Source organism: Notamacropus eugenii, chromosome 2, assembly GCF_028372415.1.
Source record: "Notamacropus eugenii isolate mMacEug1 chromosome 2, mMacEug1.pri_v2, whole genome shotgun sequence".
Taxonomy (NCBI): Eukaryota; Metazoa; Chordata; class Mammalia; order Diprotodontia; family Macropodidae; genus Notamacropus; species Notamacropus eugenii.
This window is the reverse complement of record NC_092873.1, coordinates 224,747,814-224,775,456: the sequence shown is the minus strand read 5'-3', so window position 1 is coordinate 224,775,456 and position 27,643 is coordinate 224,747,814. Positions and strand designations below refer to the sequence as shown.

General features: G+C 38.7%; 1 protein-coding gene across 9 annotated transcripts in view; it reads right to left on the bottom strand.

Annotated features, from left to right (window-relative positions):
- Positions 1 to 27,643, bottom strand: part of ARFGEF3 (ARFGEF family member 3) — a 220,633-nt gene that overhangs the window by 72,107 nt on the left and 120,883 nt on the right. For 8 of the 9 annotated variants that reach the window (XM_072643438.1, XM_072643432.1, XM_072643433.1 and 5 more), the window contains 4 exons: positions 23,695 to 23,799; positions 21,117 to 21,444; positions 14,328 to 14,440; positions 12,153 to 13,063 (listed from right to left, as the gene is read on the bottom strand). In XM_072643438.1, coding sequence (XP_072499539.1) covers positions 12,153 to 13,063; positions 14,328 to 14,440; positions 21,117 to 21,444; positions 23,695 to 23,799 — 1,457 coding nt within the window. The remainder of the gene's footprint in view (positions 1 to 12,152; positions 13,064 to 14,327; positions 14,441 to 21,116; positions 21,445 to 23,694; positions 23,800 to 27,643) is intronic. The other variant, XM_072643440.1, reaches the window with a different exon arrangement.

Genomic DNA, 27,643 nt, shown 5'->3' with positions numbered 1-27,643 from the left:
AACTGGGACCAAGAAATTTGGCTAGGATGCTATTTCTTCCCTTTCTCGTTCCTTTTCCCAAAGATAATAATAATAAAAAGAGTAATAAATGAAACAATCTGATTATATTTGAGTTGTTTCTTTCCTTAGGGCTTATGCTGTATAGAGGTAGCTAGTTATCATAGTAGATAGAATGATGGACTTGGATTCATGAAGATCTGGGTACAAATTCCACCTCAGATACTTAATAGTTGTATGACCCTGTCCAAGTCACATAACCTCTTTCAGACTCAGTTTCCTCATCCATAAAATGGAGATAATAATAGCACCTACTTCACAGGATTGTTTTGAGGATATGTGCAAAGAACTCTGTAAACTTTAAATGCTATGTAAACATTAACCATTAATATTATATCAATTTGCCATAGATAAACTACTCACAGTCTACAGATGGGAAAAATGAGCCAAATAAAGAGCTCCTTGCTTGTCCAAGGTGGGAGTAATAGCTCTTCTTGATGTGGTGCTTTAAGGTTTACAAAGCACTTTCTTCATAAGGTAGGGAGTGCAAATAGCATTATCCTCATTTTACAGGTGAGGAAACTGAGGCTCAGAGGGATCAAATTTTCATAACCTCACAGTTTAGAAATGTGGGAGCCCGGATATGAATTATCTTGACTTATATAAGTATTTGTACAAGTCCTATACTAAAACGTACTACCATGTACCACTTAACTAGAAATAGTTTCAGAAGTTAAACCCTGGTCTCCTCTTTTTCTATAGCAACTTCCTCATAGGGTTGAGGTTCAAATGAGATAATATTTATAAAGTTCTTCGCAGGCACTACGAGCCTGGCACACGTAGACACTGAAGCACTTGTTCCCCTCCTTTCCCCTCTCACTCAGTCTGGTGTCATGTTCACCATTTTGCCTTTTTGTTTTGATACCACACAAATGTTTGGGTTGACATGGGTGTGACTGGACTATGACTGAATGGAAAAAACATGGGTTCCAGAATCCAAGGATCTGGATGTGAATCACTACTCTACTACTTATTTCCTATGTGACCTTGGGCAAATCACTGAATTTTTCCTGGACCTCAGTTTCCTCATATGTAAAATGAGGGGTTTTGACTAGATGATTTCTGAAGTCTCAGCTCTGAACCTATACTCCTAGAATATGACATGACAGATAGACAGATAGATAAACAAATAGATTCTAGCCATCATTCTCAATAGCATACATACTTAATATATAATTTTTTCCCCATAATCTCCAAGTAAATTTGTAAGAACAGAACATGGCACCTAGACTGTCTGTTTTCCGCCCTGTATTAGTTTTTTAGAGGCATCCTAGCAGAGTAGATAGAGCTGACCTCAGACTCAAAAAGATTTGGGTTCAAATCCTGCCACTGATATCTTGGCTATGTGACCCTGAGAAAGTCACTTAACTTCTCAGTGACCTACATCTATAGCTGCAGGATACTTGCTTTTCTGCACTGCTAGAGGGAGTTTCTGTACTGACAGTTCCCCACACTGATGAAATTACAATTCTGAAACATTTTTTTAACCTCTACAAATCATCCTGAAACTGAAGGGTTTTGATCTCTTTGATTTTCCACTTTGACTCCAAATTAATAGGCGACTAACTTAATAGCTAATGTCTAGTGCAGAAAGAGGGCATGAAGAAAAACATGGCTTTTAAAGTTGGTTCAAAGCCAAATAAAATTGGTGGCAGCAGAGAAAAAAAAGTGATTTTTCCATCTATTCAAACACAATTGTGAGATGACTTTTTTTACTTAAAAAAAAGCATTAAAAATGCTACTAAGTAAAAAAGGTAAAGCTTGTCTTGCTTTGTGAGGTTTCACAGATTCTGTGCTTTAAGTCTCTTGGAATTGTGAACTAGATGCATAAAGTAAATAAATGTTGGAAGATAGCATTAAAAAATCACTCATTTTTCAAGGAGAGTCTAAGTTTAGGAAATAGTAATGTACCCCGACACACACTGATCAATGAGATTGTCTAAAGTTTTTAAGTTGGGTGGGATTTTTGCAATTCTCTGGGCCACACAAAGTGCAAGAATACCTATTTCTGTTTAACCACTTGAAAGAGCACTTCAATGGTGCAATTACTACACTATGGTACATTATTTGTGACATAAGATACAAGGAAAAAATCCTATAATTGACTTAGCTACTAGACACTAACAAAAAATGGTTGCATTCAAGAGCAAGAAATTATTTGAGTGTGTTTTGAAAGACTGAGCAGATGTTCAGCTCATGAAAAGTAAGAAGGGAAGTATTTACTGGGACTCATATAAAACTTAATGGGGGTAAATGACACAGAAGCACAATGTCATTAGCACAGAGGCAGGTAAACCACTGGAAGGCATTACTGATCATCGGTAGTGACAATCGGTCAGACGGTTATGAGCAACCTGTTGATAAGTTATGTCTATTTTGATAGGGCAGGTTGATTAATGTTTTAAACTATGAAAATCTTTCAGCCAGTTCACAAAAATGGAACAAAACCAGGTATAAGGAATATTTTGTCTCAGGGAAAATGGCAATCTGCTTGATTTATCTCAGAAGTAATAAATCCCATACTTTCTTATAAATATGTGAAAAATGTGCTTTTATGGGAAAATGTATGCCATAAGTCCCTTGGCAATAGAATAGACTAGTCTTATACTCATGCTTGTTAAGTGCTGTCTACTGGCAAGTTATCAAAATTGGAAGGACACAAGTCAGATATATAGCCTATAAAATTTTGGTAACTGACTTTTTTCCTCCTTTTAGTAACCACTTGTTTGTTCTCCTTCTCCCTTCTCCTCCTTCATTCTGTTTCTTTCCCTCATCTCCACCCCACCCCCACTGCTAACCTCTGGTAACCAATCTTTGGTTCAATCATGCTTCATCATCAGGAGCTATAACAACATGATGAGTCCTTTCAATGATTTGTTATCTTATTCCCTGCATTTAATAATTGAAACATTTTGCTTGACAACAGATTTCTTTACATAAGACCTAGCATCTAATTATGGTTTTAATGACATATGGGATGAATTTTTTTTTTAATTAGGGACTTTTCACTGACACCTACACATAAGAAATTGGAAAAACACACAAATGCATGTTGTCTTATCAATTTCCTCTCAATCATTATCTATTTCTTTCTCTCCTGTGTAAAATCTCTCTAAGTTTTTGAAGTGGGTTCATAAAATAAAAATAATTTCATAATCACATGCCTTTGCCATCCTGGTTTTCTATGCTTCCCCTGTTTTTGTAAGTATGGTCACAGTTGCAAGCATGTCTTGACTCTAACAGTCCCCTACTTAGCGTCATTCTTTGCTGTTTAGTAAAAACACTCAATAGCCATGGTGCCATCTTCATTTGGTTTTCAAGGTCCTCTGACAATCTGGCATTAACTAACCTATTTTTACCTGCCCTGTCTTAACAAGTAAATGTGTCAATTCATACGTTCTAATTTTGGAACAGATGTATTGGAAATGTCATGCCACCTTAAAATGAAAGGTTTCCAAAAGGCAGTGTGATGTAGTGGGTAGAGAACATTTGGCATTAGAATGAGTTGGGCTGAAGTTCTGCATCTGATATAGACTGGTTTTGTGATCCTGGGCAAATCACTTAACTTTTAAGGGTCAAGGAACTCTTTAAGCTTCTTAACTGCATTGGTAAGAGGAAGTTCCCTATGCCAATGAAATCACAAGTTTCGTCTCAGGTCAAGTAGGGGAAAGGCCCTTTCCATTCATCTGTATAAAAGTCATTTAAAAAATTAAGTTTAAAACATGACATAAAGGTTAAAAAATCCCTATAAAATTAACATCTAAAATGATTTGTATGTTCCCATGATACATGTATTGTGTGTATTGTATCTTATTAAAACATAAACTCCCAAGGATCATGCACCTGCAGTATCTGTTATGCACAACAGTTTCAAAGATTACTAATGTGAATAATAGTGAATGTTGGTAAATGGTCTAAACTCTTCATGTCCCCTTTTGCAGTACTCACACTGCAGAAGTAGAAAGTGCTTCCACAAACCTAAGGGTCTTTTTATATCTGCTCTACATAATGCTACAGTCCCTGTGCCCTCCTCACTCCCAGCTCATTGTCTAATAGCCCAGAAGCTACGTGGCCTAACTGGCTGGATTTGGAGTTAGGAAGATAAAGGATGAAATCCTTCCTTTGACACATTCCACCTGTGTGATAGAATGGACAAATCCCTTAACCTCTCAGTGTCCCAGGAAGCAAGACTATAATTTGCAGAGCAGTTATTGATGTGTGTTAGTGGAGGGAGGGTCAACACTGGGAGAGCCCCACTCTGATGAAATTCCATATCTGGAGAAAAAAAAGATTCTGGTAGCCAACTGGCCTATCTGTATTTAGCTAGGCAGAGCCTCAGGCAGTAGACACAATGCATTGTTGGGACTATCATATCCTTCAAAAAGTCAGACCATGTCTCCTTACCATAATGAGGCATCAGAGCAAGACTTTCATGGCAGCACATCTATGGTGCAGACACAAATTTCCTAGAGAAGATTTCCAGAAACCCACGAATAAGAACTGGCTGAGGGAGCCCAAGTGCATGAGATCATTGATCCAGATGAAACATCAAAGTCCTCAAGGCCTTCTAAGACTCCTCCTTCATAGAGTGATTCCCGTTCCTTGGGAAGGTTTTCCCTCTCCAGTCTCACAATTTCTCCGAGAGTTCTCCTCAAGTTACCATTCATTTACCTTTATAAGGTGGTTGAATCTTTCTGCATTCTTTTCTTATACCCTAAAACCCCCAGAACCTTGGTATGCTGCTAGGGGTATACCTAGAGGTGATAATCTATTCAAATCCAGAGATCCACTATAACTGTATTCTCCTTTTAGGGTCTCTGGAGATGCTGTGGAACCCTAATGTTTTCCTTAAGTAGAATGTAACCTTGAGGGCTGGCCTTATTTTTCATTTTGCCTTTCTATTTCTAGCATCTAGCACAGTACTCTGCACACAAGTGCTTAATAAATGCTTGTTTTTCTGGACTGAATTATAGACATAATTTTAAAATCACCAATCTAAGAAAAGAAAACCTGAGTCAAATTCTGTCTGTGCATCTTTATACATTATATACAGTGTACCAGACACTGTATTAGGCACTAAAATTTCAAAGAAAATGGTGACAGTTCCTGCTTTGAATGACCTTACCTTTTTTTTTACCCAGAGAAGATAATATATACATATAAAGTATGTTACACAATAAATACAGGTAACTGGGGGTTGAAGAAAGCACTAACAGCTTAGGGGACAAGAAAAGGCTCCATGTAGAAGGTGGCAGTTGAGTTGTATGGAAAGAAACTGGGGATTCTAAGATGAAGATGTGAGGAGGGAGTGCATTCTAGGCAAGAGGGCACAGCCAGTGCAAAGGTACAGAGATGGGAGATGTGGCATCATGTGTGAGAAACTGCAAGAAGACCACCCTGGCTAAACCATACAGTGTGTAAAGAGGAGTAATGTGTAATAATATTGGAAAGATAAGAAGAGGCCAAGTGGTGAAGAGCTTAAACGCCGAACCAAGAATTTCATCCAAGAGGTAACAGGGAGTCCCTGGAGTTCACTGAGCACATGGTGACCTTGCTAGACCTGGGCTTTAGGAGAGAGACAGATCACTTTGGCAGCAGTATGGAACATGATTTCAAAGTCTGGATTTTTCTTTTGAAATAATGTGCGGTCATATTTAGAGCAACTGCTTTTCTTTCTCCCTTCCAACTCTCTCAACCCCACTTTAGCAAAAAGAGGGCTGATTCTTCAGACTCCGAAGGCTAGCATTCTTTAAATTTTATCATTGTGATCCCTATCTGCCAAGTAGTTATTAATCCAACCTGCTACTGCCAGCTTTTCATTTTAGTAGCTTTCAGAAGAACAGAAATATCTAGCATTTAGCATTCTGAGAAGGCAGCTAACTCCTTATTCTGATATTATTTTCAGATGCAAAGTACTTGTCTGAGAAAAGGTTATATTTATGGTATCCATTTGTCCTAGAAAATCTGAGACATTTCTGATTTCAAGAAAAAGAAGTGCATATTTAACAAGATTTTCCAAAAGGAAATTTCTTTGTCAGACTATGTATCCTAATTTTAGGTTTCGAAAATAGGGCCATCATATGTAAAACAGTAAATGTCTGTCTGTATGTATGTCTTTTACTTCATACCCCTATGCATGTCAACTGCTATTCTGAAAGCAATGTGTGTGACATCATGTTCGTTTTCTGATGGAGCTATATGGAAAACAAGTGTGGAACAACAACCAGGAGTCCCGGGGTCTACTTCTGCATAGATCATTAGCTTTCTGTGTGACACTGAGGAAGTCACTTGACCTTTACACATCCTGAGTCTATAACATAAAGGGGTTGAAATACATTAGCATTTCTCAAAGTATGGTCAGAGGACTGCTGGTTGGGGGAGGGGAGTTCATAATACCCTTTCAGAAGAGTCGAGGTAAAAATAATTTTCAGAATAAGATGTTATCTGCCTATTCAAATACTCTTCCCTTTTCCAACTACATATTTCCATGAAGCTGGATATTTTTCATATTCTTCAACTCAAACATATCACTACAAATTAAATTCAGAAGCAGATATGAGAATCCAGCAAAAATATATGAATGGTACTCTTCTTACTAAATATTTTTGCTTTGGAAAATGTAGTTATTTTCATAAAAATTGTTTATGTCAACATGAAATAGGTTTGATATTGTTCTTTTTAAATGAACCAATAAATGTTTTATTAAGTTATCTGTTTTAATTTCTAACACAGTGAATATCACTAGGTATAACCCACATAAACAAAAAGATGTTTTGGATCAATAATTACTAAGTTGTAAAGGGGTCCTGAGACCAAATAGTTTGAGAGCTGCTTAATTAGAGGATCTCCAGGGTCCTTTCAACATCACTCAATGGCACTATGATTATAGAATGTCCATATCAATAGTGTCATTCAGGGCTAACCATAGGACTGACATATAAATTAGCTTATTGGGAATAGGACCCACAAATAACTTCGTTTTGGAAATGATTATCAATTCTGATGATTAAGAAAAATGTGTTAAGCACTGAAGGACATATGAATTGACAACCTGACAGTTAGTTCACACCCAACTTTAGTGTTTTTTATAACCCTGCAACTCTAGGATTTTTTATTTAAGTTTATAAGCATCTATAACATTTTATGCTATGCAAAGTGCTTTGAGTCAAACAGGCTTTTTGGCAGGTACAAATCTGAAATCCTGGCAGCTTGTCTGCATACTACCAAGTTCTGAGAGATGTGATCAGCCTGCACACACAATTCCATCTCAACCCCACCCCAAAATCCCCAAACAGTAACCACCTAGCTCTTTTGGTTCCCATTGCAGGTGGCCAACGAAAATGTGTTTTGAATTAATCTGAAAGGCAAACGATATATATCCAGGGGCAGACTTTGGCTCATCATTTTTCCAAATCATAATGTTCAGATTTACATTTCCTACCTCTGTGATAGCTGACTTTCTATGATCATTCCATTCTGCCTGGTTTTTTCAGCTCCACGGAACAAGATATCCTTCCCAGGTTAAACTCATTACCTCTAATACCATGCTCTCACTCAATCCTTGACTGACACCAGCTCCCTCAACCTCTTCTTCCCTCTGATTGGAAGACTAAGGGTACAGTACCAAACTCCTCCCAATGCTTTCCTTTATAGAGTAAAAAACTGGACTTTTGGGTTCACTGCATTCAGTATCTGTTTCCCTGGTTGTTTTTTTCAACTCCACGCAACAGGATGCCCCTGTGCTAGGCACCCCTGGTGTCTCTTTCCTCCCCTCTTTCTTTTTTCCTTTTGTGTGTTATCTTTTCATTCCTGTTAAAAAATTGTTGAAGATCCCTACCCAACATTAAATGGCTCTAGGCTGCTGTGCTTTTATCATTCTTACAGTTGGTCTTTGTTTCCTTGCTTCATGTCAGGATGCCAAATGTCCCTTCTTATTTGTGCCAAACATCTACCTCTGGCAGGACAACTCCCTTTGACTTTACTGCCTCTAATTTTTGTGGACTGAGAAATCAAATAGCCAAACATATTAGTACTGTATGAATACAAGAGCAGACTCTGAATAAAGACTTGAGAGAGGAGATTGAAAGTTATTGAACTGTGTGATAGCTAGTTCAGCTGCTTTTTATCCTTCCTTTCAAGTTTATGGTTGTGTCCTAGATAGCTGAACTAGGCAGAAGTATAAGTGGCTTCTGGATAGCTGAATGACCATTCATTCATTCATTCACTCATTTATTCATCTTTTTGCTTTCTTTTTTGTTTCTATACTGGCAAAGGTGCACCATTACTTTCACTTGGTTGTGAAAGTATACCAAAGTTTAAAACAGATACAATAGAAGGTACATAGACTAAAACAAGGCAGGTAGGTGGCTCAGTGGACAGAGTGCTAGGGCTAGAGTTGGGAAGACCTGAGTTCAAATTCAGCCTCAGACACTTACTACTTGTGTGACCCTTGAAAAGCCACTTAATCTCTCTGTCTTAATCCACTGGAGAAGGAAACAGCAAACCACTCCAGTCTTTGCCAAAACAAAACTCATGGATAGTGTGGTCTGAACAACACTGAATGGAACAATGTGGACTAAAGCATTTGGCTGGAATTTAAGATCACTTTGCTAATGGAAATCTGATTCCTTGATTCAGATGGGGATTCAGTCAAGTTCAATCAGGAATGTTTGAACTTGTTTAGTGATAAACCAACTGTGTAAATTATATACACTTAGAAGGATAAGATACTAAATGGCTGACAGAGTAAGACTTTACATGGAAATGAAATATACAACCCACTCTCTGCATTTGGAAAATAATTATCACAGTTCACCACAAAGGAGGAAGAAATGATCTAATTTAAAGTTATATGAACTCTTAAGAAGTGTAAAAGATTCAATTCACACTCAAATGGCCCTAAAAACTTGTGATAGATTTGTGTGGAAGAGCAGTAGTTTGCTAAGATATTATTTGAATTTTACTAACTTTTCTTTGTAGAGAGTCTATCAGTGCAAGAACATGAATGTGTTTAAGAAACATGTGCTGACTTCGAAGACTGTATCCCAAAGAGATCATAAAAATGGGGAAAGGATCCATGCGTACAAAAATATTTTTAGCATCTCTTTTTGTGGTGGCAAAGAATTGAAATTGTGGGGATGCCCATCAATTGGGGAATGGCTGAACAAGTTGTGGTTCATTACGTTCATATGAATGTAATGGAATATTATTGTGCTACAAGAAATGATGAATAGGCGGACTTCAGAAAAACCTGGAAATACTTATATGAACTGATGCTCAGGGAAGTGAGCAGAACCAGGAGAACATTGTACACAGTAACAATCACATTTTGTGATGACTAACTTTGATAGACTTAGCTCTTCTCAGCAATGCAAGGATCTGAGACAACCCCAAAAAACTCATGATGGAAAATGCCAACTACATCCAGAGAAAGAACTTTGGAGTCTGAATGCAGATGAAAGCATTCTATTTGCTCTCTCTTTTGCTTTGTTTTGTTTCTTCTTTCTTGTGGTTCCTTCCTTTATTCTAATTCTTCTTTACAACATGACTATATGAAAATATGTTTAATATGAATGTATATGTAGAGCCTGTATCAGATTGCATTCCATCTTGGGGAGGGGAGTGAGGTGGAGAAAATTTAAAACTCAAAAGCTTAGGAAAGTGAATGTTGAAAACAAAAAATAAATAAACTAATTAAAAAAAAGAAACATGCTGAAAATAATAAGGCCAATATTGAAATTATGTGACAATGGAAAATCAACTTTTAAGAAGTATGTGAATATATAGTTAAGGACTTTTTTATCCTAAAAAGAAGGGTTATATTCCTTTTCCAGGAAGCATGTCAAGATATAAAGGAGGTCTTTTTATCTCCTAAAAATGTTCTCTCCTCATGATGAAGCTGAGATGATGGGAAAAGGAGAAGGTGTACTAATGAAAGACCACTCAGTAGTACCAGCAAATCAAGTCCTGAAGTTTGCTGGGAGAAAAAAAAACTGTGGGAGCCTCAAGGTGCTATAATAGGTCTAGTACCCTATATGTCATTCCTATACATAGAAAATGGGGTAACAGCCAGATCATACTTAGTCATATGCTGGAGAGAGTTCTGTCTTTCCTTATTGTTCAATTATAGCTCTCTCACTTAATATATTTATCCAAATCCTTTTAAAATCTACTTCTTTCTCCGTGAATGAACTCTTGAAGAAATGAGTTTTAAATGTTTATCAGGAAAGAGTCAGTCAAGAAGATCCTTTTGTTGTACTTAAAACTTCATTGATAAGTTTCAAAAGATATTTCCTTGTCTTAGCATCTGGAGACTTGGTACACACATCAATAGTGTTTACTGCTATAGGGAACTCCCAGTGAGGAAATGTCCTCTACCAATGCAGATCAGCATTTGCTCTGCAACTTAGAGTTGTAGCCAGGATACTTAGATGTTAAATGACTTGCCCAGCGTCATGCAGACAGAACATATCAAAGGTAGAACTGGAACATTGACCTTTCAGACCCCAAGGTGGAAGTGCTAACCATTATTCCACATTGTCTCTAACCTTATCAATCCTTGTCACATTTTTTTACATTTTGATGTCAATTCTCATCTTTTACTATTCTAAGAGAGCAGAATCCTAGTGTTTTTAGTTTGTCTTCCTATATGTATCTCTCATCTATCATTCTAGCAGCTCCCCTCTGGGTCTTCTCCAAGTCCATTAAATCCTCCTTGAGGTATGGTGATCAGAATTGCATATATTAGTCCCAGAATGGACATGTCAGGATTTTAAGAGATGGATGATGGTTTGGTTTTTCTTTTAAAGAAGGAATCTTAAAATTCTATCATATTTGGTGCTCCCTGACTCTTATGATCTCTAGTGGGAATGTAGCAAGAGTTCATATATATCAGATCTGCGATTGTAATGCAAGGATTCTCTCAACTAACACAAGTCACAACCCATCTAAAACTTAGTATGATCATAGGATCATAGATTCAGAGCTAGAAGGGATATTTGAGGTCAACTCCTTTATTTCACAGCTAAGTAAACTGAGGTAATGGGAAGCTAGATGGCTCAGTGGATGGAGTGCTGGACCTGGTGTCAGGAGGACCTGAGTTCAAATCTACTCTCAGACACTTACCAGCTGCGTGACCCTGGGCAAGTCACTTAACCCTGTTTGTCTCAGTTTTCTCATCTGTAAAATGAGCTGGAGAAGAAAATGGCAAACCACTCCAGTATCCATGCCAAGAAAAATGGCACCACTGAAACAACTGAACAACAATTGCAAACGGAGGGAAAAAAGCACAAAGGTAATAAATGGAACAGCCAGGATTTGAAGCCAGGTCCTCTGACTCCAAATACAGCACTCTCTCCACTATACTGAGCTGAATAAGTACTGAACAGCTGAATAAGGTACTTGCCCATGATCACACAATTGGTAAATGTCAAGAGGGAGGATTTCAATTGTGCCTGACTCTTTGTGACCCCATTTGGGGTTTTCTTGGCAAAGATACTAGAGTGGTTTGCCATTTCCTTCTCTAGTTCTCTTTAAAGATGAGGAAGTTGAGACAAAAAAGTCAACTGACATGCCCAGGGCGACACAGCTAGGCAGGGTCTGAGGCTGGATTTGAGCTTGGGTCTTCGTGATGCTAAGCCTGATGCTCTACCCACGGTACCATCTAACTGTCCTTCTAGAACTGTATCGAACCACTGTCTCTACTGAGCCCTTTACAATAACTCTGTGGCAGAGCGCTTAGAATGCTTTTTTTTGGAGTCAGGAGATCTCAGTTTGAATCTTGATTATGGCACTTATCTAGCTGGGTGGATAAATTACTTAAGCTGGACAAATTCCTTAACCTTTCTGAACGTCAGTTTCCACTTCTATATAATGATGGGGTGGTAAGGTCGGTAATAAGAGGGTGGAAGGTAACCCTTTAATGTTGGAAGTTATCATCCTGTGATTTCTTCCTATAAAAGAACAGTGGAAGAATCTCAGAGAATTCCTGGAGTGTGCTTGTGTACTTCAAATTGTATATTCAACTGTAACTGCTCTCTAAGCCAGGAGCATGGAACGTTAATTTTAACTATAGAGTAGGAGAATCATTTGCAAACCTGAACAGAAGGTGGAGGAGAAGTTCTGGAGGGCAGAGTCCACTTCTTCCACAGTGGGGAGGGCAAGGAGCCGAGGCAGGAGGTTCTCCAGAGTTTGCACAAACAACCTGGCACTGTGCTGTTCCGCCTCCTGGCTCTTGAGCAGTTTTAAGGAGAGGGCGGCCGTCCTCAGAGATCTGTGGCCCAGGCAGTCCCTCGGAGTCTGCTCTTCATCAGCTAGAGAACAGTTATCAGACCCGATGTCTGAGACATCGGACCTCCCAGAGTCTTTTTCTGCGGCCATGGAGTACTGATCACAGGAATCAAATTCAGTCCTAGAAAGGTCTTGGTCATCTACACTGAAATTACTCTCACTATATCTGGATCCGTAGGACCTCGTCCTGCAATCAACGGACAGGAAATTAGTTATGTCAGGGTAAACAACAGTGTGGCTTCTCTGAACAACATCTGGTTGGTCTACCGCTTCTGAGTCTCGCTCTTTCCTTAGAATTTCCTTACTCTCTTGTACGGCTGGCGACTTTAAACAACTCTTTAGGTTTTCGGGGTTCTCCTCAGGCGTGGTCTGCCCCATTTCACCCTCCAAAGTGGTCTGACCTGTATCCGTGGTAACACTAATGCTAATGTCAGGGCTCTTCTCATTTCCTGATTCCCATGGGGTGTGTTCTGAGGACAGGACTCGCCTTTGCCACCGAAAGTCGGCTTCATTGATCTCCATGGATTCGCGGCTCGATTCGGCCCCGTCTTTCAACTCATCGATGCGCCGGAGAAGGAGCTGCACCTGGTCCTCACTCAAACCTTTGCCCTGGCTCAGTTCGTCTAATGCTCCCAGCAGGGTGCAGACGCAGGACACCGAGGCAAAGCAGGCTTCAATGCCGCCTTTCAGACAAGCTTCCGTCATCCCATCCATAATGCTGCGCCATCGTGGTTGTTGTTTAAGAGAGAAGAAAACAATGCCATCTCAGGGACAGGAAAAGTATTCTAAAGGGAACATGCGTTGGCAAGCTGGTAAGGCATGTAACAGTCACAGTAAGGGGCAACGCTCATGCACATTCATCCTCCTTGACTTCAAAGCCCTGTCATTTCATCAGCGTGGCAGTTTTCTCCAGCCTTTCCCAACAAAGATTACAGCCCCTCCCATGATGGAATAGGTGATCTCTGAGTTATGGCTGCCAAAAAATTCACCAACCTGGTGACAAGCTTCTTAAAACTTAGGCTAGGTCTTTGACAGATATGCAGTCTAGCACCTAGCCCACCTATACATACATACATACATGCATACATACTCATACACGTATTAAATTATATATAACCATTAATTATAAAGACTGACGTAATATATATGTGCTATAACATATTGCATATGATATATCATGTATATAATGACTTACATTACAATATATTTTGTCAATTATAATAATGATATATCACATATAATATATCATATATTTTATAATATGATGTATCATATCATATATAGCACAGTAATATTATGTCATAATTATCAATGATGTGACATAATATACATAAATATATGTGTATACATATCATATATTATTTAACACACACACATACATACAAATATATAAAATTTCTTTGCGAGTCAGGGATGGACCTCAATTTCACTGGCCTAGGAAGGAAGCTTCTCGTGAGAAATATCTCTCTATCAGTGCAATTCAGCAACTGTTCCGTCATTTATAGTCTTAGAATGTTGCCTGGGGGCAATGAGAGGTTGTGACCTAGACAAAGGTCACACAACCAGTAGGGGTCAGGGGACCCTTGAACTCAGGCTTCCTAACTCTAAGACTCTATCCTCTGTGTCTCACAGGCTTTCTCTATATCACAAGGACAAGAATAGAAATTCAAACTACTTCCTTACAGTGAAGAGCCTCTCTCTACTAATAGAGGTCATCACTTTTTCTGCATCTTTGTGTTCTAGTGAGTTGCCCTGAGGGTTTAAGCTCTTTGCCCAGGGTCACACCAACATATGTCAGAGATGGGACTTGAACCCATGCCCTTCATGGCTCCAAAGCTAGCTGTCTCTCCACCATACCATATTGTGCACACACACACACACACACACACACACACACACACACTCACAGGCTAGGTAGACTTTTTCTAACCATCATTCCTCAATAACTAACACAGAAATAGAAGAGGAAGGTGCATACATACAGTTTGAGAAGATCAAGATGTGTTTTCCTTTTTGAAACTGATCTTTTCCTGGATTCAGGTTCCGTGGAGCTAGGCCCTGCCAGATCACAGAGCCTCTGGGGGCTACCAAGTATCTATTAAAAAAAAAAGGAAAAATGCCTTAGGTTTGCTTTCTTTTTTTTAAAGAAAAGAATATTACACACTCAGAAAAAGTTGTACAAACAAGAGCTCAATTAAACACAAAACCTTTCTTTGGTGTCAGTAAGTCCTAGAAGCTGCTTACCTGCAAACCATGAACCCTAAACAAAACAGGCCCTAACATTTTTCTTGACCTGCATCCTAGCATCCAGACACCTAGTACTTCAGCATGGATTTGAGTAGAAAGAAAAATCTCTAGGGTGTTATTTGTATTAGGGTACCAACATCCTTTGTTTTATGATAGTATAAATTAATTTTGTTTTATTTTTAGATTGTAATTTGGTGGTAAGTGATCCTGGAAAGAAGAATGGCTATTGGCAAGTCTTTGGGCTGCAAATCTGATCATTATGTTCATTTACTTTTAAATCAATAGAGGCACATAGCAAGAAGAGTAGGAAGGGGAGAGACGCATGTGTGATGTGAACAACCAAAGGCAATGAGAGTTAAAGATCTTCCCAATCCATTAATAGGCCTCTGGTGGAGCCCACTAAAGGAAGCCTGATTAGGGGAGGCTTGTTTTGTAGGAAGGCTCACACCTTTTGTTAGTTGCTAATGAGGCACTGGGTCAGAAGGATAGTGATGCCCTCCAGCTCTGAAAAGTGTATGTATACTCAAAGGGGAGGTTTTGCTTTGGGGGATTAGAAAGTTCATGTGCCCATTGAGACTATGGGTAACCCTTAAAGGAACCCGCTTCTCCCCTCCCCAGCTTCAAAAATCCAGATGTTGGTTCTTTCTTCTCTGGTAACTGTGTATGTATGTAATGGTCAGACAGCTGGATCTGTCTGTTGATCTGTGATGTATGCATTGTTGGTCTTTATTTCTCTGCTTGTATTTTCTCTGTTGATATATGCGATTAAAGAAGATTGTTGACCCCTCAAAAATTGCTTTCCTTTTAGAAAAGCAGATCTAAGAGCCAGTGCTAGCAGCCCATCCTAGGCATGCTAGGGTGCTTGCTGCAACAGCATGACAATATACAAAATATATATAAAGATTGTCAGAGAATGAGTGAACCAAAATAAAAGCATCAGATTTCTTGGACTGGGGTACAGGATGTTATAGTCATGGCTGAGGGCAGAGGGCTGGTGGTGCCAGGCAACACAAATTATAATAAAGGTAAAAGAGATTCCCTTCTAATTTAGGACCATGGAAGAGAAAAAAAAGTATTGAAATTAGGTTTTCCATCAAGTGTTGATTGTGTAATTTTTAGGTAGAGGGAAAAAAAGGAACAGTAAGTCAAGATATATGAATGAGGTCCCCAGCCCCTTTGATTCACTTGCTTATAGGAATTTTGGAACATTTACCCTTCCCCCTTGCCTGAAAGAAACCAGAAAAACTACATGGGAACACGGAAATAACACACTTTGTGTTCAGATAATAAAATGCTAAATAAACATCCTGGGCAGAAACAGGTTTATGTGTGTAAGCTCTGAACCTTTGGATATCTAGGTTACCAATCTTTAGGAGTTGCTGGGGTTTTTTTGTTGCTGTTTGTTTTTAGTTAAATGGAGGCATTTGTCTAAACCCATAGATTCAGATGGTGGACTTTGTTGGGGAAGTAAAGGAAGGATTCAGCATTTCCAGAAGAGACAATCCAGGGGCTGGGCATTCTAAACCCAACTCTGTACCCACATTGGTGCATGACCTTGAGCAATCTGTCACTTGATCTTTGAAAAATGGAGTGTCCTGACAAATGGAGACTATTAGATGTCCATTATTTAAAACAGGATTTAAAATAGTAATATGGCATAATGTGGCACAAAGGTCTAAACTTGGTTTAGATGCTGTCTGGTGTCTACTTGCTGCGTGATCACAAGCAAGTCTTAATTATAGAGGAGTTACTGTCTGCAAAAAATCACAGCTCACTGACATATTATTATAGGCAACTAGGTAGTGTAGTGGATAGAGCACTGGGCTTGGAGTCAGGAATGTAGACAGTTGTAGGCTGAGTTCAAATCCAATTTCAGTCTGCCTCAATTTCCAAATCTGTAAAATGGGGGTAATAGTAGCATCTATCTCACAGGGCTGTTGTGAGGATCAAATGTGATAGCATTTGTTATGCACTTAGCATGGTGCCTAGTATTCACTAGGCGCTTAAAAAATGTTTGTTCCCTTTTCCTTCCCTGTTTCAACGGATGTAGGAGAGTAAATATACCTTCTACTGGTGCAGTTCACAACTCACACATGCCTTCTTATTATTCTCCTATTAGAGACCTAGATATTCCACATGCAGACTACTCAGCTTTCAATGGCCAGATGTTTCTAAAATATATGAAACTATACTTGATATTTTGGGGAGCAAACAAAGGGGGCTTAAGTACAGTTGGACTTTTCATTCCCTGTGCAGACACCCTATTACCAACTCCTTTAGTTGGTCAGTCAGTTGTATAGTGAATCCATATTCTGTGCCCAGTACTGTATAAGACACCATACTTCTTTCAAGGAACTATTGTGAGAAAAAACATAGCAAAGCCTTTTGAAGCAATTAGAAAATATTAGAACAATTAGAGAATAAGAGAATACAAGTAAAAGCTTAGTAAATGAACAGCTAGAAAAGGAAGCAGTCCTCTCAAAGGAGGACTTTTCTTTATCAAGAAAAATGCATGCCAAACTAAGAGCATTTCTGTTTTTGGCAGGCTTAATAGACTAGTACATCAGGGGAAATGATATATTTACACAGATTTTTAGCAAAACAGGGGTGATAATACTATCGTACTTTGCTTTGGTCAGATCACACATGTAGTATTATGTTTAATTTAATTCAGTTCAGCTGAAATTGACAAAACACCTATGTTCCAGGCAGCTTACTGGGAGTTGGAATAATCAAAAAGGATTTTATATGTGCCAAGCACTGTTAGGAACTAAGAAAACAAAGATAAAATTAAAACAGACCCTATGCGTAAGGAGCTTTCATTCTATTGGAGGAAACTACACATATCCAGATAAGTGAATACAAAATATATCCTAAATAAACACAAAATATTGGAAGATGAGATAGGCTGGTGGTGGTGGAGAGAGAGGATTAAAATTGGAGGGGCATAACAGGAAAGGCTTAATGGGAAGCAGGGGCTCCAAGAGATAGAGGTGAGGCATGGAGAACATTGCCTGGGTAAAAATGGGTTAAAAATACAGAAATGGGGGATAATATCTTTGTCTGAGGAACAGCACATTGGCCAGTTTGTATGGGACCCAGTATATGAGAGAAAATACATGAAATCCGTTTGGAAAGACAGGCTGGAGCCAGGTTGTAAAGGTATTTAAATGTCAAACAGGAATTTGTATTTTATCCTAAAGGCGATAGAGATGTTACTGATGCCTCTTGGGAAGGGGAGTCACATGGGCAGACCTGGGCTTTAGGAACCTCAATCTGGCAGCTGTGTAGAAAAGGAGTTGGACATGGGGAAGGTAAGATAGGGACCCAGTTAAGAGGCCATTGCTATAGTCAGGACAGAGGTAACAACAGCCTGAACTAGTCAGGAATTGCAAGAGTGGAGAGAAGGGGACAGAAGGGAGAAATGTTGTGGAGGTTCTGGGCAGGACACTGATGAGCTGGAGAGCGTCTGGATGAGGACAACCAAATGAGTAGGGGCAGTAGCATCCTACTGAGGGTCAGTTGAAGAAATTGAGATGGTTAAGTCTGGAGAAGAGAAGACTGGTGAGAGCATGACAGCTACGGTGATGTGAAGAGGGATTAATTTGATTCTGCTTGACCTCAAAGAGTGGGATGAGAAACAATGAGTGGAGAAGTTGTAGGGAGGCATGCTTAGTTTTAACATAAAGAAAATTTCCCAGCAAAAGTGCAACAGCCTATCATCTCAGGAGGTAGTGAGATCACCATCCCTCAGGGTTCAATTTGGCCATGAGAAACTTTTTAGGCTACTTTGCAACAGGTTCACAGTTAGCCAACATGATTAATGAATGGAATGCTCTCATGAATAGAATGTCATCATAAATGTATTATTATTTTAATATGAACATAATAAAATATACTTACATTAAAACTCTATGTACTCTTTGCTCTCTTTTTTTGTTTCTTCTTTCTCATGGTTCCTCCAATTGATTCTAATTCTTCTTTACAACTTGAAAATATGTTTAATATGAATGTGTATATTGATCTTACATCAGACTCATAATGGAAAATGCTATCCACATTCAGAGAAAGAACTTTGGAGTCTGAATGCAGATGGAAGCACATTTGCTCTCTCTTTTGTTTCTTCTTTCTCATCATTCCTCCCATTGGTTTTAGTTCTTCTTTACAAGATGACTAATGTGAAAATATGTTTACTATATCTAGATATATTATGTTTAATCTATGTTTAATATGTCTAGTACATCTAGTGTTTATATCAAATTGTATGCCATTTTGGGGTGGGGGGAGAGGAAGGAGAGGGAGAAAATTTGAAACTCAAAATTTTATGGATGTGAATGTTAAAAACAATAAATTTAAAAGAAAACTGTATGGAGTATAATTTGTAAGTAATGGTTATCAAATGAAAATGGTCTAGAGCAAGCATTCTCAATGTGAATTTTTTCTCAAAAATATTTTGATCATTGTATTTCAATATAATTAATTTCCTCTGAAATCCTGTGTATTTCATTTTAATGCATTTAATAACATGAGAAAATGTACACAGGTTTCACCAGACTGCCAAAAACATTCATGATATGAAAACAATCTTCAAAGAAAAGCTAGATTACCCTTTATTAGGGATGTTGTAAGTTTTTGTAGGTTGTCTTATTCAGGGATAAGCTGGGTTAAATGGCCTCCAAGGACTCTTCCAATCTTGAAATACTATGATTCTGTAATTATAACCAAGTGCTAAATGGTGTGGAAAAGATTCTAAGTACAATAGTAATTGAAACAGGCAGATTATCGACAGTTAGAATAATCAAAAAAGACTTTATAGTCTTTTAGCGGTATAGTCTTTAGAGGTAAAACTTAAGCTTGAATAAGAGGTAAGGGTTAGAGAAACAGGTAGTGGTGGGAAGGATAGAACTGAAGGTAAAAGCAGGAAGGAGCACCGTCAATGGGGAAAAGGTTGGGGGAAGAAAGATGGAGAAGAGACCAATTAGATCAGAGTAGAAGGTTCATGCTGGAGAACAGTGATTGACAGATAGAGTGGGAGGCTTGGGATGCAATAAGAGAAATAGATTTGATCTGGTAGGAAAAGAGGAAGCAGTGTAATTCTTGAGCAAGGCAAAGACTAATGAATGTGTTTTACTAATTTTGAACTGGTAGGGGGTATGAATGTTAATTTGGAGAGGAGAATGCCTGGAGATTAAGGCGCCAGAGAATGATGAGGGCCTTCTAGCTCATCTTTGTGCTGGCTCTTCTTTCTAAATAGAAAATTGTGTAGGTTGTTGCCTTTTGGATACTTGAGAGAGAGAAGCTCTCATTTCCTTTTAGAAACAGTTATCTGTGAGGTCCCTTCTCTCTACAGAAGTTGTCAAATGAAGGGCAGCCTTTATTGTCTCAAAATGATCCCGGCATCAGGGAAGAGCCATTAGAAGTGACAGGGTAGATTAATTATTGTGATCAAAATAAAAGAGGTTGATAAGGTTATATTTTGGGGAATGTAGAAATAGAGTTTGAAAGCATTACTCAAATAATAATGTGGGAAAGAAAAAAACAGACCCAGAAGAATAGAATACATACTCACCATGACCACATAAGAGGAAAAGTGAAAGATGATGAAGAGGCAAGGAATACTGGAAGGAGACTTTGAAGGAATAACTGAAAAGCTATGATATCTTGTGCATATTCATTTATTTAAATGTAAATGGTTGCAAAGAATGCTTAATTTATCTTCTAATTTTTTTTTAAAAAGAACTTGCCTTTTTATCAGTACAGAGCTTAGTAAAGAAATGTCCTCCACTAATAAACATCAGCAATTGTTCTGCAATGCAGTGCCTTAGAGAATTGCCTGGGGCCTTCTGAAGTTAAGTGACTTGCCCAGGGTCACACAGTCAGTATGTGTGAGAAGTAAGACTTGAACCCAGGCCTTCTTGATGCTGAGGTAGTGGGCACTATACAATGGTGCCTCACAAATTTGTAATAAATTATTTTGAAAAACACGATTAAAAAAAAACCACATAATTATGGGCCATGGATTGTATGATCATAGGGTGATAAATATAGAGTTGGAAAAAACCTCAAAGGTCATCTAGTTCAACACACTCATTTCACAGATGAGGAAACAGAGGGCCAGGGAGGTTAAGTGATTTGTCTAAGAAGTAAGTGTCAAAAGTAGGATTTGAATCTGGGTCTTCTGACTTCAGAGCCAATATTTGGAATTAAATATGAATATCAACTAAGGCAACTGAATAAATTGTGGATCAAGGGGGAAACAATCAAGTATACTATTAATGATGGGTCCGGTGGTCATGGAATTTTAAGTCATCAAAGACTGGCATTATATAATATCTTCTGAGTGAGTGCAGGATGGACAATTCTGTTGCTGAGTGCTATGTGGTAGATGGAAATGAAGCTTACAGCCTTCTTCAATCCGTCAGTAGACTGATCAACAAACATTTACTGAGTATTTATAATAGACAAGGCCCAGTGGGCCAATAAATCAGGCAAATATGGAAAGTCATACTTGAGTTCTTTCCTACCTCTTTCATGATTTTGATGGCTTCCACTCGGTGCTGGGGTGGTGGATAGAGCAACACACGATGATAAAGAGACTGCAGCACAGGCTTCATGGATTCCACTGACCCCACCAAGCGGATGAGCTCAGCTGCAATGTAGTAAATTGTGCGGGCCACAGGCCCACTGAGAGCTGGTGCTGTGGAAGAACACCCAGATCCTCGGCCATGATCAGAAACCCCGGAGGAAGAGGAATCAGACTCAACGCTGATGCTGTTGCTGTGAGCAGAAGTGATGGTTTTATCATGAATTGGATTTCCCAGGATCACTACAAGAGCTGGACACAGGTGCTTCCTAGGGATGGAGGGGAAAAAGAAACATGGGAGATGGCAATTTTAGATGGTGTTATGTTTCCAGTCTAAACATTAAATATTGTTGGCAGAACCAAGAAAGCTATTAGTCCTTAGGAATCTAATTATTAATATTATATGAGATTCATGGAGGGGGGTGATTGTGGGCTATTACTACTGCTCGGAATATTACCAACTCTGTAAGTGATCATGCCATTGACTGTACTATGGTGGTAGATGTTTTTTTGTTGTTTTTTTTAAGTTAGCTAGTCATGATCTGAGTCACCAAGTCAGAATTATTCATTCTGTTCTAGTGAGTAGATCACAGGAATTGAAGTCAGGAGATCTGGGTTCAAATCTTATTCTAAACATTTCTACCATTGTGATCGTGGGAAATGTCAACCTTACAGAGACTTAGTTGGAGACTACTTTTCTGGTAAAGTTCTGGAGGCAGAATTATGTGGTGCAATGGAAAACATTCTGGATTTAGAGTCACGGGAGATTAGTTCAAATCCCAGTTCTTTTGTTTACTGTCTGACCTTGGGCAAGTAGCATCTCCTCTCTTGGCCTCCTCATGTTTAAAAGGAAAGGGTTGGGCCAGATGCCCTCTGACAATACTTCCAGCTCTAAATCTATGACCCTATAACCTTGGGATTCAAATGGCAGATGTCAAATAAGCAAGGGTCTCAGGGCCTTAAGCTGACAGGATTCTTTGATATTAATGAAACTTTTCCTCTCTCAAGCTGGATATTACTAAATGAAATATTGACAGAAGTAATAAAGCATCATCCTTTCTAGAATAATCATCACAGAAAATTTTAATGGTTTAGTTATAGACATTCATTTCATTTTAATCATAATATAATTTGTACTTTTCACTCAAGAAATGAATTTCAGATTCTTCAGTGACAAATACCATTATCCCTTCTGTTCTATAGATGAACAGTTTCCTGTAGCAATAGGATAGCCCCCTGAGGTCCCTGCCAACTGTAATACTCTGTGATTACGATTTTGACTAAATGACTCTCATCAAGAATGAAATAGAAAGGCAGGATCCAACAACTCCAATTTCTCTGCACTATAGACATGAGTCAATGGCCCAAGTGCAGCAATATCCTACATTTTTATAAAGCATACTCATAGCTTAGAAAAATCTAGTTTGTCATTTATATATAGATGTATGATATGTAAGTATTATCCTGACTATATATATGTGTATATATGTGGGTATATGTACACACAAATAAATGAGAAAAAGAGAAAGAGAGAGGGAAGGAAGGAAAGAGAGAGAAAAGGAAGGAGTGAGGGAAAAAAGTGAGAGAGGAGAACAAAAAGAGAGAAGGAAAGAAAAGGGGAGAGGAGAGAGAGAGAGAGAGAGAGAGAGAGAGAGAGAGAGAGAGAGAGAGAGAGAGAGAGATTATACTTATGTCAGAATGTCATGGTTCTTTGATTTTGTGGGCATGGGAATTTCCTCTTCCTAAGTAGATTGAAACCCATCCATAATTTATCATAGGAGCCTTAGAGAGTTGCCTAAGGCTCAAAGGGATTTAAATAACTTGACCAGTGTGCTGCTTTGGAAAGGATACTGAACTTGGAATGCAGAGCTTGGGAGTCACTAACTTCAAATCTCAGCTCTGCCATTTATCTCTCTGTGTGACCTGAAGCAAGTCTAGGTCTTGATTACCTTATCTGTAAAATGAGGGGCATGACTAAATGACCTGTGTGGTCCCTTCCAGCTTTAAATAGACTACAATTAAACCCCTGACACTATGCTGCCTTTCTTGGATATATTTGGAAACATAAAGATAGCTCTGTCAGGAAAGAGCAGAGCACCAGCAAGTAACTTTGGAACTGATGTTATTGGCTAGGAAGCTTTCAATTTTGGCAAGAAAAGAGCCTCTACCCTTGCTTCCTGGAGAATAATTTTAAAAAAATAACTGTATCACAGACACCTGGGGAAAAAAATCTATCCAACCAGAGCTCTCTTTCTCTTTTTTCTCTCTCATTTCTGCTCTTTCTCTTTTATTCCCTTCCTCTCTCTCCTCTCTTTTTTTTCTCATTCTCTCCTCACTCTCCCTTTCTCTCCCTTTCTTTCTTTCTCTACCTTGTCCCTCTCGCTTTTTCTGTCTCTTCTCTTTCCCTCCCTCCCTTCCCCCTCTCCCTCCCTCCATTGTTTCTTTCCTTTCCCCCCTCCCTCTCTGTTCTTCTCCCAGTATTCTTTTATTTGTGGACAGTTCCAAAAACAAATGCTCACCAAATGAGGTCAGTGAAACCTTTGTGGTCATGCATGGTTGTAGAGCAACTGTTGAGCATGGACAGAATGCACTCCAGGTAAAGAAGCTGAAGCTGTTGATTTTCACTAGAGAAAGAATGAGAAAATAAATTCTCAATAGCTTGATTCCTCTGAGAGTAAAAGTTGGCAAAGATAGTCTATATCTTGCACTAAAAGTTTACAGCCTTGCATTTGGTTTCTATTTCCCATTTGCCTGGAAAGAGTGAGAGATTTCTAACAGCATAACTCCCCTTATGTGAGCTTATTTTGTAGTTCATTCAATAACTGATCCAAAGGAAAACAACCAACATTAGTAATGTAACCATGTAAATCCACAAAGCAGAATTACAGATGACTACATTTCTACTACTGAAGACACAAACAGATCATATATTTTGGGAGATAATGTAAATAGAAAAGGAAAGGAAGGGATTACTTTAATAGATCTATTATCATTCCTGGAGATGATGGGGACTACCTCCCCCGATGGCAATGATGACTACAACCCAACAACACCTTGCTATCAATTCTTGTCCATGTTTGGACACATTGTTGTCCATGTCTGGATATGTTCTTGTCCACGAGTGCCCATAGATACCCAAAAGAAGATCCATCCAGTGCACCGTATGGCTATTTTGTAATTTCATGAGTACCAACAGAGCTATCCATTTGTTATTTATTGATTAGGATAAATTCAACTTGCAGTATATGAAGGCAAGGAAGATTTCCAATTGACCTTTTAGGATTATTTTAAACTCTGTTCCTTCCTTGCTCCAACTAACCTCCAGTTACTAATAGTTGGCAAAAGGATACCTTGGTGGTCTTAGTAATCAATAAAAGTAATTAAAAAGACTAGCAGTGAAAATTCTATATAAACTTTTAAGAACTAGCCTACAGGAACATTTATGTATATAGTCTTAGGAGGACAACTCATTCATTGGTTTCATGAACATTTATGCCATATTTAAGAAACTGTCACATGCTAGAAGAGATTAAAAGATAAATAAGATGATCCTTCCTTTGATACAGCTGAAAATGTGAATTTAAGAAAGGAGATAAGACATCAGTAATCATAATACATAACAAAATATAAATTCATAAGACAGGCAAGAACAAAAAGCTATGAGATTTCAGAGAAAGAAAATTTTACTTTCATCTGGAGGGATCAGGAAAAACTTTATGCAGGAGGTGACAACTAAGCTAGGTCTTGAAGGTGGAATGGAGATGGACAGGTTGACACAATGAGAAGTACATTGTAAAAAGATAGCACTGATGCTAGCAAAGACATGAAGGTGGGGGAAAGGATGACCAAATTCGTGTGAGTAATTTGTTGTGGCTGGAATACAGAGATTGTGTGTGAGCTAAGGCTAGAAAGGTAGGTTGGATGAAGTACTCTAATGTAAATAAATTCACATATTTCACTCACTCATCAAAAAGCATTTATTATATTCTTAGCATGTGCTAAATCCCGAATATACAAAAGCAGTCCCTGCCCTCAAGGAGCCCATGTACTGAAGGAGAGACAACATGAAAGCAAGTAGGACCATACAGGACATGCAGAGTGGATGGAAGGTAACCTCAGGAAGAAGGAATTAGCAGTTGGGTGGTGGGGGAAGGGAAAAGGTTGGGCAGGAAAGATGATGTATAAGGTGATGTTTAAGGTGATTTTTGAAGGAAGCCAGCAATTCTGTGAGGTAGACCTGAAGAGGCAGAGCTTTTTAGACATGGTTGGGGATGGGGAAGGGCCAACCAGGGTAGACCATGACGTATACAAGAAACAAGTAGGTCAGTGCGTCTGGATTGTAGAGTTCTTGGAGAAGAGTAAAATATGAAAAGACTAGAAAGAAAAGGGAAGGGGTCAGACTGTAAAGAGATTTAAATGCCATGCTGAACAGAGTTCTCTGTTTTTTTATCCTGGAGGTAATAGGGAACCACTAAAGTTTACTTAGTTGGGGATGGGTGTGTGTGCATGTGGAGAGTGACATGATGAGACCTATGCTTTAGGGAAAAAATCACTTTGATAGCTGCGTAAAAGATGGGGAAGAGAGAAAAAGGGAGGGAGAGAGGGAGGGAGGGAGAGAGAGAAAGAGAGAGAGAGAGAGAGAGAGAGAGCACTGAGGCAGGGAGATCAATTATAGGCTATTGCAATAGTCTAGGAGAAAGGTGATGAGAACAAGAACTTGTGTTGTGAATGAATAAAAAGAAGTGGACATATATTTCATTATGAGACAATTGTGGACTCTGGGAGATAAATAAAATAGATAGGATCATCAAATAATCAACAGAGTTATTTAAGTAGCAAGCCAACTTTAAAGCAACTTCTGGCAGAATACTTTGGTTGGGTCATGCTATTATGTATTTTGGAAACTCACTATTGGGATGTCATCATTAAGGAATCTGATTAATATACACTATTTGAAACCTGAAACTGTTAGAAAAATTGTAAAGTGCTATTACGATGCCCAGAAAAGCAAGCTCCTTTCTTTTTAAACCTGTTGTACTAGAAATGACAAGATTAAAGACAACCCCACTCCTCAAGGAATGTCCCCATCTTAGCATACTCCACAATGGCTCCAGAATCTAGAGGCCCTTGAAATGTTATTAGACTTTCAATAGGGATTTCTTTCTATACATATCAGCAAAAGTAAGCCACTATTGAAAGTGTAGTTTTTAGATCCCTTGAAACATTGGCAGGCAGGAAGTATTACCAAGGTAACCAGGGTATTATAGTCTCTTTGGAGACTCATCGTGGCAGCTTTTCAGGGGGCTGCAGCAACCTAGAAAATGGGGAACTCAGTACCCTGAAAGTGTCATGTCACTAAAGGTGCTATTTAAAATCAACATTTTCCACCTACACTGGTTGAGCAGTTTTACACTGTGCACAAAGACACATACAACACGCACACACGCACACACACACACACACACACACACACACACACACACACACACACAAGTATTTTTCCCTTTTACCAGCTCTCAGGACTCAGTCCAGAACGAATAAAAAGGGGATCCTAGCAACTATCTATCTCATTGGAAAAGCCCTGGGGAGCAAGCTGTTTCTTAGAAGGGTCATGAGTCACTTTTATCTTTTGTTTGAGAATTTGATGGTTGTAGATTTCTTTAAGATTGAAGCTGCCACTGCTGAAGTTAATGAAGAGTTCTAGAGAATGGTTTAAATCCTCCAAATTGTTTTTTAAAAGTCTTTCTAACTCTCTTGGCCTCATTTCCCTTCTCCATGCCTCAGTATAGGCTGACTCCCAACAGTTAGTCAACCAAAAAGCATTTAGTAAGTATTTACTATGTGTCAGGCACTGTGCTAGATGCTGGGGATACAAAGAATGGCAAAAAACAGTCCTGATCCTCAAGGGGTTTTCGTTATAATGGAGGACATGATAATTAAATAACTAGAGACATGCAAAATATATAAAAAAGGGAAAGTAATCTGAGATAGGGCATTAGTAGCTGGGGGGCAGAGTAGGGAAAAAACTCAGAGAAAATGAGACTTAAGCTGAGTGTTAAAAAAAAAATCACCACAACAAATTATTCACTAAATTGGTCACATCTTCCTTCTCTGTAAAATGAGGGGAATTGGAACAGGAGATCTCTAAGATCATACACGTACTGAGGCTTTGAAGAAAGATAGAGAAACCACTCTCTCCGCATCTCCACCTATTAGAATGCTTAAGCATCACTTCATATATGAAGCAGCCTCCAGTCTTTCCTAGGTACAAGTGCTCTCCTTCCAAAATTAACTTGTCTTTATTTTGTTTCTGCTTAGATGTATACTTATTGACTTTTCTAAAAGCATATAAGCTCTTCCAGGACAGGGAATAGTTTATCGTTGTTTTTGTATCCTCAAAGCTCAATACAAAGCCTAGCCCAAGCTCATGGTAGGTCTTTAATAAATATATATTGATTGATTGATTAA